Consider the following 15588-nt stretch of genomic DNA (forward strand, 5'->3'; position numbering starts at 1 on the left):
GATAGTTTATTCACTTTTACCAGATTGTAAGTGCATTGAAAGCAGACATTGTAAGTTGGACAATATCAGAGTGAAATACATGTATTAATATTCAATATGTTGTTGGTAAATGGCTGAATGAATAAGTGAATACATGCTTGTCCTACCATAGGAAAACTCTCTTCAGATTTCATCCTAAATAACCATTTACTACTTCTGGTTCATCTTCAATTTCAATACCAAAGACAAACTGGTTACTGCAATAATTGGTATAAGCAGAATTTGTGGCTTTGTGTCCTCTATATTGAATATCAGAAATAGCAATTTTTATTAAGGCCTATACATAGGATTCAGTCTTAAAATTTCATTTTATCCAAGGGAGACATTAAGAAGCTATTTGTTCTTAAGCTCAATGCTACATTTCTGGTGGTAAATCAATATACAAAAGTATAATGTCATATTTTGTTATCATTGGTGGATTGTGATGATGATGATGATGGTGGTGGTGGTGATTTTTTTGACCAATGTGAAAATGACTTTTTAGCTCTATCCACTTTGGAAAAGATCTAATTAAATTACAAATGAAACATCATTGTCATCTTTGTGTTTTCATGTAGTCCTTGGATTACATGTTCTTAGTGTTTCTTGCATGGTTTAAGTAAAAATAGGTTGACCCAAGATGACCAAAAATAAATAAATAACAATTAAAAAAATAAAACCTAAGGAGTTAAGGCTACAATGCTGACAATAGCTAATATTCTTGTTAAGGCATGCCACAGTCCTTAGATAAGAAACTGATGTCTTGGTGGGACAAAATTCCTCCAAAGAAATTAATAGTAAAAACACAAAAAATCTGGATCAGTGAAAATCATAGAGCTTTCTAGAAGCAAGGGGTTAATGATGGCCATAGATTTTCATGTTATTTAACAACCTGCTTATTAATTTGCCTAATTTTATTCAAATAGACTTTTTAATTACATATTATGTGTATATAACTTCACAGAATGGAAGAAATATGAAATATGTAAGTTATTATTATCTTTTTATTTTTAAAGTAATTATTTGTGAATCTAAACTCTCCTGCTTTGATTAGAGATAAAACCACAGAAAAATATTATCTGGCCTTGGCTCCTAGCTGTTAAATACAATTGGTGTTATGTGTGCTACCTTGAAATCAATAACTATTAATGGCAATAGGTGATAAAAATAATAAAATTTCTAGATTGTTCTGCTGTGAATCAGTGTTTGACCTTCAACTATCATACATGCAAAATCGTCCATGGCTGAGAGTACCATTAGCATTTAGCTTTTAGATTTATAAACGACCATTCTATAACTTCACTAATTTACATTCTAATAACAGAAACTCAACAGCTAGAGAAATAGCCAGAAGAATCCTGCACAATGTTTCCAAAGAAGCAGCAATTTTGGTGGCAATGTTCTTTTTGTTTCAGAAAAAGATGATTGAACTGTAAGGTGTGGTTGAAAATACACTTGATAATAAGAAATCAGATTATGAATCTGTCTTCCCACTAAATATTATTTTAATTTTATTATTCTAATATTCTTTCGACTATATAAAATATGTTTTTGCCAAATGAAATAGGCAAAAACTTTTATGCTAGCATAGCTGAACTTGATCTCTAGTTTAACCACAAACAAATGCCCAACACCTAAAAATATGTAGTGCTCATGAAATCCTGAGTTATTTCTTAAGAGTATTCATAATGCTTGAGCAAATTTAGATATTTGGTTTTCTGAAGATTATTGCTAAAGTTACACAACATTTATATTGTAAATATAATATTGTGAGCTGTAAATGAAAAAATATTGCAACAGCTGACACATTGAAAAAGGATATGTGTCACTTAACACAGAAATCGTTTTTCTATATATTTATTAGATCCCTTCCATGAATAATTTTCCCTATATTTGGAAAAATATTTCTTTAATATTAATATTGGTTTAGATCAAGGTAGGACAAGAGAGAAACAGAATTATATCCTTAAAAATGAAGAAATGAACTGAGGATGTGGCTCAAGTGATAGAGCACCTAGCTAGTATGCATGAGGCCCAGGGTTCAATCCCCAGCACTGCAAACAAACAGACAAACAACCAGCCAACCACCACTACCAACAACAAAAGAATGGAGAAACACAGTAGTGAGTAATGATATTTGTTGCATGTTGATGTCAGTTTTAATGAGAAGGGGCTCACCTGACTGCTGTAATCTGGTCCTCAACTTCATAAACACCCAGCTTTCGATACACTGCATACAAGAGTTTGTCACCTTGAAAAGCTGTGCCTCGACCATCCACCAAAGCAATGACCATGCCTTCCTTACTTGAAAGATAGGATATCCAATTAACAGCAAACACAGATCTCACACTTTGACTGCAGGGACCACCATACCTAATGGGAGGGGGAAAAAGAATCTCAGAATCCTTTATAATACTTAATTTTCCATACTGGTCTAGCATTGCCTCTAGTAATTCCCAGAAAAATTATGTGATAAAATTTTAATAACAATGGCATTAGAACTGGCTCAAAATCAAGAGACCAGGCTTTTCCCAGAGGTTTGCTACAAGGAAGTTGTTTTGGGACACAGCCTCCCTTATTCCCCAAAACGGATACATCTAGGGTTGGCATTTCAAGGAATATGTGTGGGTTTTTCGTCATTTCTGCCACCTGCCACTTGCTAAAAGCAGACATAAGATATACTAAAAAAAATGCATGGTGTTTTAAGCAAATTGTGTGTAGGTCAGCACTGATTTTGGGTGTGATTCCACTAAATGTATTCCATTCCTTTATTTCATTTCTAACTCAATTACATAAGATGTTAAGATGATTTACAATATTTTTTTGGCTGCAATTTCTCTATCTCAAAGGTATTCTGACACATTCGGCAATTTGCCATGCAAAGGAAATTCAACACAGAAATTGCAGGCAAGTCCATCTAAAATCTCAAAACTTCCTCAATCTATTTTAAATAGCCATATTTTATTTACTCTGATTAGTTGAGGAATATATAAAAACAGCATCAATAGGAACTGTTACCAAGGAGAATGGTTCATTCTATTTCATAAATGTGTATTTCATCCAACATATTTTCAGTAAATAGATTTTACACCAAAGAAAATATTACATACACTTGAATTAGCAAGGGATACTTCTTTGATCTGTCAAATTGAGGAGGAAGAATCATCTTGTACCATAATGCTTTTGGGAAAAAAAAGGAAAAAATGTTTATTCCACAACATGCATGATAATATCATTTATTTTCTTTAATAACAATATACACCATAAAAGCAATTCATAATTAGTAAATCAATAGGAATTAAGAATATATTTAAATTAATTTTTGTTACATAAATTACATCTAATTTACAAATGACTAGAAATCTTGAATTACTGTTTGTTCTAGAAGCAGACATTCTAAAATTAAAATTAGATAAGATCTTTTAAAAAAATGTCAGTTGAAAGTGAGTTAGGGAAAAGTATAAGATCAACTTTATTCATAACCACATTAAAAATGTTTAGCAAAACTACATATCATTACAGTAAGACTGTTTTATACAAGAGACTCTAATATGTCAGAGAGTTTGGACTATAAAATTTACCAGAAATATTTTTAAAGCAGGAAAGTATTCAACTTCATATTGATAAGAGAGAAGTTTTTAAAAGATCTTACTAATTTCATCCACTTCGAGCTTCTTAATTTCCTCTTTAGGTAGCTGGATATTTTTCAAAGCATTTTCCAATTCCTTGTTTTCTTCTAAAATTTTGATTTCTTAAAAAATAAAATGTTTAATTAATAATATTTCCATAAACATTTTTTCTTAAAATTCCTTTGGCTTTAATATGGATAAAACAGAACAGGTTAAGGCTTCTTTAGGAGATTTCATATTGGTTAGCAGTTTTAATCCAGCCTTCAGAATGGATACAAATGTATGAAGGACATCACATTTCAATTACTGCCTCCTATGCTGATCCTTATGGCATCATAATTTCTGACATTTTCGGCAGTATCATAGAGCAACAATGTTAATTCAAGCATGTTTTCCCATCTCCGATTATTGTTTTTTTTCCAACTTAAAGCCAAGACCTAAGTAGGTGACATTTCTTAGATCACCCATTAAAAAAAATAAGTAGTAAATATAAAATCAAGATTGTTGAGCCCTCAAATTTAAAATAATTAATTGTGAAGTTACACAATTTAAAAATTTTCAGGTGTAAAGACAAATATTATCTCTGTGATTTTTATATCTATTTTGATCTTTTTCTGATACACTTAATTAAAAAGTTCTCTTTTTTTGTAATTGAAGAACCATGTGTATAATTCCTTCAAATCCTTTAATAATAAACATATACACATATGCATACATACATATATATTATCAGTAAAACAACAACATACAAATGCACTATGCTCTCTTTGGCTTACGTATTAAAAGATCTGAAAACTGTTGGTTAGATTTGAGCCCGGTTTTGTTTCACACTTTAATTTTAACAACTGAATAAATCCATCCATCGATCTCTTGAATAGTATCAATCAATGATACATGCAAATTGGTTTCCAAAAATAGAGGATTTTTCTATAAGTTTACTTTGAAATAGGACTGACACCAGCATGTTTGTCTTTTGTATAATATGTGGAGTTTGTACCTTTGTTTTTTACAAGAGGGACTAGGTGACTTACGAAATACACTGATTACTACATAAGATATCCTGAGGACTTCTTATTCGTTTGTCTTTTTGAAAAAAAAAATGGTTCCTGAAAATAGCAAAGTGGAGACTTGTGACTACAATAAGTTGCCAAACCACTTCTCTTATAACTATCAGTTTTCATATACTCAGGGCATCTTGCTCCAACATGTTATATTTAATCTTAGCACAAGTATGGGTGTTTTGGGTAGGAATTGTATAAGATGAATATTAAATTTCACATTAACTTTGGGTAATCCATCAGAAAACAGGTACTTGTTATGCCTTAAAAATTGAAACAAAAAATAAACAAATAAATAAATAAACAAATTAAATACACAATTCTGAGTTAGAGCCAACTTCATTCTCCTTTTATGGATTCTGTGTGTGGTGAAAGTGAATTCTATGTGGGGCCAGCATATAGAATGGTTGGTTGATTGATTTAATTGATGATTATTTTACAAAGTACTAGAAATAGGAGATGTTACCAGGTTGGTATCACTTTGACTCCTCTCTAGCCTATTTCTATCCATTGAATTGTTCTGATTTATGACAATGAAATACTAAATTTAACTAAAAAGCTAATCAATGTCTCTAGAATCAGAGTTATACTTTTAGGGATATTAATTCGGAAATTTTTGTACTTTTTGAAGCACAAATGGAATTTCACAGGGCTATAAGTAGAGTGAAAGATGGTAGCTGGATTTCTCTATCAGGCACTGAATTGAAAGCCTGTTACCTGCAAGGTGTGGTACAATACAGATGGCACACTTTATTTTGTTTCATTTGTCATTGTGTATTCAGAACTCAGTGCACTGACATGTAGTATGTGCTCCATCTGTATTTGTATATATGTATGTATGTATGTATGTATGTATGTATTATTTATTTATTATTATTTGATACCAAGGATTGAACCCAGAGGTGCTTAAACATTGAGCCTCAATCCCAGGTCTTTATTTTTTATTTTAAGATAGGGTCTCACTAAGTTGCTTATGACCTTGCTAGGTTACTGAGGCTGACTTTGAACTTGTGACCCTCCTGTCTCAGCCTCCTAAGCTGCTGGGATTACAGGTGTTCATCACCATACAGGGCTTGTAGTGGCTTTATTATGATGAAATAAAGTGTTAGAATGATGGCTTTTATATTTGATTTTTGTTTAAATCATATGAAAATGCAATATTGCTCATTAGCTAAATTATGTGAGAATTTGTGAAAAAATTGATATAGGAGGCTATTCAGTCAGCTGCTTAATTTTAATGAGAACCTGCCTTGCCCCAACAACTAAGCCTCAACTGGGCACTCAGTGTCAAGCCATCTCTTCTAGGTTTCCATAGCATCTGGTTCAAATACTATCTGCTATTTTCAAATGGCATCCACCTTTGCAAAGAAAATGAAGTCATTGTGCTCTCTTCCATAATGCTTACAAATTTCACTTAATTATGCCAGTACCACTTTCTTCATTCTCTACCATCACAACACACAGGATTGATTTCTTTACCTGTCTCTGGACTCCATCCCCTTCCAAATTCTCACTGGACTCCTTTCTCTGTTGCTTCAACCTCCTTTTTGTTTCCTAATTTCTTCCAACATCATTTAATGAAACTCAATTTTTTAAAAATATTGGTTTAGTTGTCAATGGACTTTATTTTGTTTTTATTTATATGCAGTGCTGAGAATTGAACCCAGTGCCTCACTCATGCTAGGCAAGCACTCTACCACTGAGCCACAATCCCACCCCAAACTCAAATATTTATCATCTTTCAAAAACAAAATTAAAACTCCATCAATCACTTCCAACCATCATCCAATCTCTCCCCTCTTCTCATTACAATCAAGTCCACTGAAAATACTGTTTCTTCTTCTTTATGTCTTATTCAGCCCCAATCTTATTTCAATCTGGCTTCCCCCTCCACTGCTCCATGGCTCTGACTAAGATAACATCAATCTCTTGTAGCTAAATCCATTAATTTAGATGTGATCTTACTTCACATTCTGCAGCATTTGACACAGCTATGTACCTCCACTTTCTTGAGCTCTTCTCCTCCCCTGCCTCCTATAACACCATGCTCTCAAGATCCATACCCCACACCTCCACTGTTCCCTTACAGGCTCATTTTTCTTTTTCCATTTCTCCTGTGTTGATGTTCCACACAGTTTTGTTCTAGGCCCACTTTCCACTAATCCCATCCAGCCCCCATTTTTACGACTCTGCTGATCTCAATTATTTTCAAAGCCTTTATAACCAGGTTTTCCATAAACAAATGACTTCTTGATGGTCATCCTCAGTACAACTTGATGCTTTGACATGCAGTTCTAAAACTATGTCACTAAGGACAGTCCCGTTTAGATATCCCATCAGTATCCTAAACTCAACATTCAAAACAAAATTCATCATCTCTCCAAAGACTTATTTCCACAGTGAGTCCTCTCTTCCAGTGAAAAACACAAATTTCAATCGACTTGACCAAGCCAACCACTTAAACAGTATCAGCCCTTCTTTCATATTCATGAGTCCCAGATTTGATATAGCTACCACTAGGAAATATTTCCTACCCACCCCCCTCAAAAAAGCCAGATGAGGTGCTCTCTCTGATTCATATTTTCTGTATTTCCTCTCTTTTACAATATATCTTACTTTTTTGTAACTTCCCATTCACACAATTGCATCCTCCACTGGTTTATTATAACCTTCTTGAGAACAGGGACACATCTAACCCAGTTATCTATCATTTTATAGATCTAGTAACCTAACACAGTGCCTGGTTTAATTTGGTAAAGCGCCCAATAAATATCTGTTGAATGAAAATTGCTGGCACCAAATGCAATGAAAGTGGGTGGAATAACTGTATATAAATAGAAGATACAGCATCAACTGTAAAACAGTAGTTGGACATTTATTCAAGGTACAGATTCCCAAGCATAAGATCTACTAGATTGGAATCTCTGGGGAAGGCCTGATAATCTGCATTAATGGTAAACATAGTAGAAGAATTTCAACATAAGGCAAGTTCACAGAACTATGATCTAAAAGAATTTGAGTTCTTCTTTATGAATTAGAAAATATAAAAATACAGATGATGTTATGTTTAGAGTGACATAAACACTGTACCTATGTGGTAAGAATTCAGTGACATAATAAAGCCTCAAAAGCAGTACAGAGATTAGCATCTGCAAGAAATATGACCAGTACATTAAGGAAAAAATGTTATGATGTAGAAACTCATGCTATGAGAAAAGAAAAGCCGTTTTATTTTATAGTCAGGATAAATTGGGAAATTTATATCTATAGTGTTTTGCATTAAAAGAAAATTTAGGACTTGGAAGTAGTATTACTTTAAAATTTCTCTCACTGAAGGTTGATATGAGCCAAACTATAAATCTGTTATTCTTAAAAGCATTTCATTATTAGATACCAAGTTAAAACAACCACAAAATAAAACTAGATTCACAGTATTTCCATATTACAATGTGGGTCCTGTCTAGAGATCCTGAATCAACTCTGATTTTCTTTATGATTTTATTTTTACTATACTTAAGCCATTGAGCTGACAGTCAGACTAATCCTAAAGTAGCTTGTCACCAAAGCTGACCAGAGGCAACTATAGGCATGAGTGCTGAAGGAAGTGGCATCTGGGTGTCCCTCACTGTCCCAGATCTCCAACAACTCCAACCATATAATGCCATTTAATAGCAAATTAAAAGATAATGGAGAATCAGCTGGATGAATTTCAGAGCAATTAGGCACTTGGGAACTCTGTTGAGAGCAAAAGCAGTCATCTCTGAGCTGGGAACTATCTTGAACTAATATCACAAATTTAGGACACAGGAGGGCTGTCTTGATAGCACTTGAAAATGGAAAGAGCCTCCAAATTTCAGGGCTTTCATATGTGGCAACTATAGTGATGTAGCTGTTAAAAAAAAAAAAAAAAAGCTAGCATGATAGAACACCCTCTGTTCTGAACTGAACTGAAGAAGTTATATCTAGAATTTGTCTTGTTTGGGGTGTTACAAAACAATAACAACAAAACCCCAAAAGCAAAAGCTTCCCTGTGAAACAGGAATTCTTTTTTTGGGAAGGAGAGTGTACTGAATATTCTGTTTCTTTCCAATTCTAATCTGTGCTTTTTATAAGGCCAGTTGGGAAGCTAGAATTAATCCCTATGATATAATTTATCTGCATTATGCCAGATTCTCATAGCAAATAGTCATCAAATTCCATATGACCAGGTTTGACTAAAATAATATCTTAATCTGTGTAATAAGCTGTGTGCTAACAGGATTCCATCACAGTTCCTCTTTTCCGTGTGGGGCCACTGTAATGCTCTCTCTAGTGGAGTATCACAGAGAATTCAGGATGCTTTTAGACAAGACAGCAGTATGTAAGAGAGTTACCTTGATCTGTGCGACCATCATGAAGGGTAGAAATGGGGAGGCCTGGGCCTATAAGCAGGATAGAAGCAAAAACATTTTAGTGTTAAAATAATATGGAGTTTTCAACAAGGACTGTTGACAGTATTTAAGATGAGTGTCAAGGTCAAGTACCTCTTTTAATTTTGCAGTAATTTTTTTCCCATGAAGAAATAAACATCACTTTTGTTACATTTAAATAACACAGGAGATCAGAGCTCAAAGAACAGATGTAAGAGGAGCATTACTTGTATGTATACTTTCTAAGAGTGATCCTAAATAACTAAAATCAAATTACACAAAGGGGCCTCCGAAGATGCAGTGGCAAATATCCTTCTGGAAAGATACCACACTGTGTTGGGCCTGTTTTAGCTGTGTCTTTATTATCAAATAAACTTCATCACTATCCAGATCATATTTTGAATCTGGCTTTCTGGTTCCCTGTTCAGTTTGTTGTTGGGCAAATTCAGCATTGTTTTATTTATGTAATTACTCCTTGGAGAAATAAATTGATATAGAATATATACATTTTTTCAAATATTCTGTTTCTGGTCATGTTCCCTGGGATACAGAAGGGTTGTAGGTCAGAATTTCATTGGGGGAAGGTGGCTCTGAGATGCACATTTGTGGGACTAGTGTGAAAGGATGTGATAGGAAGGGAAGGAGGGCTTCAGTGTTGTCACACAGAGACCCCAGCCAAACCCCTGCACAACTCTGGAACTAGCTAGTCAGCAGATTTGTCTTTTGGGGCAGCAGGGTATGCTTTTATTCCCTAGCATGAGATGTAATCATTGCATGTGGCCTGGGACTAGAATAGTCTGTAGAGGGGGACTCAGCTATAAGCTGACAGCCACCTGCACCCTCATTAGCTGGAGAAATTTTAGTGAATCAGTTCTAAAGATGGTGGGAATGGGTCCTGCTGGTACATCAATGTCCACTACACATTCCAAAGTAGACTTCAGCTTTTGCATGCAGAAAATGGCTATTTTAACAAAATCTAGAAATAATCATCAACTATCTATCATTCATTTGACTTATAGAATCACATCATACCTAGAAATATACTTTTAAAGAAAATGCTTGTTCAGGCAGTCAAGGGGTTAAACAGGCAACACAGGTGGAATGTGGGGTAGATGTTCATGTCACCCCAATACTTCCTTCTGTGTAGAGGGAACACCATCAGAGAAGTACCCTTGACCTCAAGCAAAGCAGAAGAAGAGTGGTTTTCTAGATGAGTCTGAGAAGATCTGGCTATGAATAGTTTCTCCTGTCTTGCTCCTGGCATCTTTACGTCTTCTGAGAACATGCTTTTGCTCTATTCCTCAGAGCTATAAGTGTGACAGTGCCAAACCCCATGGGGGAAACCTATAGATGTTCAGTTTTAACCGTATCTCTGGGTGCAATTGTAATCCTGCAGTAGAATATTAGAAAGCCACACACCTCAGCCACATTTTCCAACTAGCCTTTTACAAATAACAAAGCTAATATTTTGATTTCCAACCTGACACCTATTAACTTAGGGATGGAGAACACAAATATTATTGGGCTTTCTCAAAAACCAAAGTTCGTTTATGGACTTTCAGAGTTTTATAGAATATAATTGCAGAGATTTTCATTTAGGTCAGTTTTTCTTCAAAGTTATCAGAAGAGACAAGTATACTTATGACCTTTTGGGCCAGAATGGAAGGAAATGAGCCAGGAGTATAAATTTCTAGACTTTAACCAATCAGCACCTATACTGCACAATTTTCATGGATGTGCAGTTCCAGTAATGAAAACTTTGCATTTCTTTTTTGGTCTAAACTATGAGTCAAACTAATGACTGACTGTTCTTGACACTGAAGCCCAGGATAAGGTCCTGAAGACCCTAGTACCGGTTGTCTAAAATTCCTACATCACATCCTTTCTGTTCCATCAGCATCGTTGGTGTGATTTTATCTGCTTTAATCCTGTCATCTGGGACTTAGCACCCCTTTGGAGAGTTTGAAGTTACATAATGAGGCTTTACTCTTAGTCCTAAAGGGAAAGATTTCAAGGTTTTTCCTATGATGGTGCAGTGACTCATTTTACTGGAGCTTCAAAAACACCAGACGATGTGATGCTTCCCACACAGTATATTTTTTGCTAAATGGGAAATTACCATACTGCCGAGGAAGAGTGAGTGGTGGAAAAGTCAGGCGATTCAAGTTCTAGAAAGGACTCTTCCACCAACTTTTGAGGAGAGCTTAGTCTTTGATTTCTTATTTCCTTGGCAGGCATTTAAGCTCAAGTAGATATTAGGGAGACAAAGTGATACAGCATGTGGTAGAGTGCTCTCTAAAACGTTATTCAAATGTAGAGTGCCTGCCAATATAAATGCAGGTACATTAATGTAGTGTCACTGATGCCTTTATCAGCAAATGCTTCAACACAATACAAGTTTCTTGGTAGACTCTGCAAAAGGCAGCAATGCCTATGATACTCCCTAGCACCTATGTTTCATCTCCAAGTTCTGAATGGCTAGGATGCATTAGGTATTCTTCTTGGCCTTATGTATATAAAGATTAAAAGAAAGCAGCTCCTGCTTTCCAGGAGAGAAAGACAGATACTAACAATTGACTCAGTATGGTTAGCTCAATGATGCTATGTGCCTGGCATGTAAGCTTTGAATATATGTTACATAAATACAGAGCTTTGGATGAAAAATGTTTTTATATAACTTGAGAGGGATATTTAATGTATACCTTTGAATGCCATAGCCACGATCAGCACATATGGTCATGAACAACAATCTCTTGACATTTCAAAGATACCATTGACCAAAACACTTTATGACAGTGTTATTTAAAACTGACATCATGTGTCATTTTGAAGGAGGCATTTGGGTTAAAATATTTGTTCATGTCCACATAGTCAAATGAACTGTGGTTCAGGTTCTAGGTCCAGGTAGCTGGATTGAGGGAAATGGCATGTCAGGTGGCCTTCATGCTGGTTCTCTTTTCAGAGGACTCTGCATCTGAGCAGGGATCCCAAATAGGGATTCCACGTGTTCTCCAAGCCATGTACTTCAACACAGGGAGTTAATATCAGAAATGCAAGGACAGCAGGCATTTCCTATAATCTTATGCCAAATGCTCTAATCCCCACCCCTAAATTGGGGATTAACTAGAGGGTGGAGACACAAATGGGCAAATCAGAAATTTTCCAATCCAGTTTTCCAGATCTCTCTGATGACTACTAAGATCTCAACAAATTTCATGGATCTATGTTGTTATCTTAGCCTGTTTTACTATTTGTCACCTCTTCAAGATAAAATGTTGTGCATAGAATAAAATTATTAGGATAGAAATTATTCATGAAATATACAAACGGCCTGAACAAGCAGGAAATGATTATTTTGTACTTGAATCAATTACTTAAGATGTCCTTCAAGTTTTGAAAGGGTATACAGAATGACAAAGTTTCATTTTCTATACCCATTGAAACTGAAGCTGGAAGAAGGTTGGCCTCCAAGGAGAGATTTTGGGATTCTAGGCCACTGTTCTTTCTACTGGATGCAGGAATTTGAAATTTCTCCAACAAATGAAGCCAAAGTCCCACAACCATTTTACCAGAGAGTGCTTCTTTTTATAATATTTCCCCTGCTATGGATGGGATAGATTGTGTTTGGATACAACGTCATGAAGCTGTGGTCCATGGTGGTTAAGAGCATGGGATTTAAAAGCAACAGACTCTTGCTTCAATCTGGCTGGTGTTATCCACAGTGCACACCTTTGGCAAGTTATTCTGTTTCTTTAAGTATAAAATAGCGGGTATAACAGTACCTTCCATTCTTGCTTTCGTTGCTTTCCTTGGGCATTAGACAGGAGCCTTATATGTAAGAAGTGCTCAGTACCTGAAGCTGGGAACACACCAGTTGGTGGTGACGAGGGTGAGGACAGAGGAATGGGATGGTAATGCTCGTGGTGGGGCCATCACCTACCGTAGCAGATGAGTGCATAGTACTTGGCATAGTCGCTGAAACTTGCTGTGTAATATTGGCACCTTTCTTTCCTTAGATGGCAAGTAACACACTTCTTGCTCGGGGGATAGCTTCCAATGCTAATTCTAGAGGGAAATGAAAATAAAACTAAGCTAAAATTTTGAGATTGTATTTATCAAAATGTACTACTCCATGTAAAGTGACTAATTTACATATTGACATCAAACCCACTCTATTTTTCGGTTGCCAATATCATTTAAAGTAAAGGGGAATCACAGTATTTTGATGTAGCTTGATTTTTGATCCATTTGTGCCTGAAGAGGCATAAACTTTGAGGGAGAAACCCTGTGTGCTTTTCCCAAAGTAGGATAAATGTCTAACACTTCCCATGGAAGTAAGGTAGTTACTTCCCATAACCACTATATGGAGTGGTTGTGAATCCTTACCTCTTGATTTCCCCATCTCTTTTTCTAACACACAGCAAAACATACCAAGAAAACCTGGCAGTGTCAATAAGAAAAGGGTCCCTGTTCTAATCATAAACCTGGGAAGGGAAAACAGTAACAAGAAGATTAGAAATAAGAAGCCATGGTTCTTTATACCTTTCATTCCTTTCAGGAGAAATTTGGGCTTGACAAATCTCAGACTGAGAATGCTCCTTTGTCATAGCCCCAGCCAAGTCAACCTGCACCTTCCACAGTGGCCCAATATTCACCTCAGCAGAGCCTCTGTGTGTTTCCTGAATGCAGTGATTGATTTTAATAAGACTCCTGGATCTTTCTGCAAACTATCAGAATTAGAATCCCACTTGGGAAATAATAGATGGTGTTATGCCAGGGTGTAGGCATGGCCACAACCCCATAGTGTCTGTCAGGGTTACCTGTGCCACCTCAGAGTCCCTTCCGCTGTCCCCTGACCTTGCTTTGGGCATGGTAGAGAGTAAAACAGAAACATGGCTTGTTTCAAATAAGGATGCTATCCAACAGCTAAGGGAAGGGCATGATTCAGGAGGGAACAGAAGAATATGACACAGGAAAAACTTCTTATTTCTTCTTCACAGTTAGTTTTCATGTTCATATTTTAGTGTATCATTGGAAATGAAAGGGAGGGAATTAACAAGGGCTCAGAGGTCAATATGTCCAGGTACAGACTGTGGCTCCAACAACCCTACATATCTCAGAGTTGTGGGGATTAAATAAAATTATAGATGCAAATCAGATTTAAAAAGTTGCCTGGCAAATAGTCAACTAACAGCACATGGTAACTATTGTTTCTATTTCTACATCCAGAAGGAGTGTTGAGGGCACCATTCTAGTCACCAAGGGACAACCAGATGGCACTTAAGCATTAAAGCAGGAAGAGAGATGGCTTATGCCAAAATGAGCCATAGTAAAATAAACCGCACATTATGGGAACAAAAACAATGCCTGACATATAGTGGGTACACAATAAAGGTGTGTTTAAATGAATAATGTCCTTAATTACATGTTGTTGAAATATTTAATATCATATAAATAACATTTAGTATTTATATTGACATTACAATTTACTGTTTTCTCCTTTTGAAAATAAACATTTTGAAATGACTAAAAATGTATGTTTTGTTTTTATTCTTATGTAGTACAAAACAACATTCCCTGAATGTTTTATAGTATAAATAATTTTTATTAATTTTCACACTTCAAAAAGTTTCCTACTTCTCCTGGGGATTATGATATATTTTTATTCAACTATTAATATATATAAATAAAAGAATGGACTGGCATAATTTACCTGTAGATATTTCTTCTTCCAGGGTAACCTTCAAATTCATTGCTAGAGTAAAACCTGAAAATGTATTCAGAAATTGTTACATAGTGATGATTAATGATCATAGTATTGTTACTAATATTAGTAGAATATAAAATACAGGTAAGCATTCACCTAATAAAATTATTAATTGGTAGTTATGTGCACATATCACTGCTATTTATAACTGAATTCTGGGTATTTACCCTGCATTCAAAATCATCAGAGAAAGGTTAAATTATGCTAGCACTCATTTTATTATAGAAATATAATATTTTGATTCATTATGAGCTATGTGATATAAACTATGATTTTAAATTAATATTATGGCTTTCCTTTTCAAAGATTAATAACAATTTATTGGTTTCTATATACTATATTATTTAATTTTGTCTATGATTATGAAAACAGTTTAAATTTATTTTATAGTAACCCTGATAGGAGCTCAGTTGGCCATAAACCAGGGAAACTCATCCAAATGGGATACCGCACACCTTAGGACATGTGAACTTACAACAGAAGCAAAACAAATGACAAGAGAGCATCCTTACCACCTAAGAATCCAGGGATTATCATTCTAACTAGTCTTAATACAGCTCTGAAGTGGGAAATTCAATTTAGGGATATAATATTCTTTCCTATGTGAATTTATCTTAATATCACAAGTAACTGTCTATTTTTTTTTTTTTTTTTTTTTAGAAAGAGCATAATAGAAAGTGGAATGTTTGGAATAACGGAAGTCAGGT

The 15588-nt window shown here is 35.1% G+C and overlaps 1 protein-coding gene across 2 annotated transcripts in view; it reads right to left on the bottom strand.

Moving 5' to 3' along the window:
- Positions 1 to 15588, bottom strand: part of Fap (fibroblast activation protein alpha) — a 72876-nt gene that overhangs the window by 14557 nt on the left and 42731 nt on the right. Inside the window, exons 15-20 of one of the 2 annotated variants that reach the window (XM_013355804.4) lie at positions 14828 to 14881; positions 13055 to 13179; positions 9079 to 9126; positions 3671 to 3769; positions 3129 to 3198; positions 2197 to 2391 (exon numbers count right to left, since the gene is read on the bottom strand). In XM_013355804.4, coding sequence (XP_013211258.2) covers positions 2197 to 2391; positions 3129 to 3198; positions 3671 to 3769; positions 9079 to 9126; positions 13055 to 13179; positions 14828 to 14881 — 591 coding nt within the window. The remainder of the gene's footprint in view (positions 1 to 2196; positions 2392 to 3128; positions 3199 to 3670; positions 3770 to 9078; positions 9127 to 13054; positions 13180 to 14827; positions 14882 to 15588) is intronic. The other variant, XM_040294387.2, reaches the window with a different exon arrangement.

The sequence above is a fragment of the Ictidomys tridecemlineatus genome, chromosome 7, assembly GCF_052094955.1.
Source record: "Ictidomys tridecemlineatus isolate mIctTri1 chromosome 7, mIctTri1.hap1, whole genome shotgun sequence".
Classification (NCBI taxonomy): Eukaryota; Metazoa; Chordata; class Mammalia; order Rodentia; family Sciuridae; genus Ictidomys; species Ictidomys tridecemlineatus.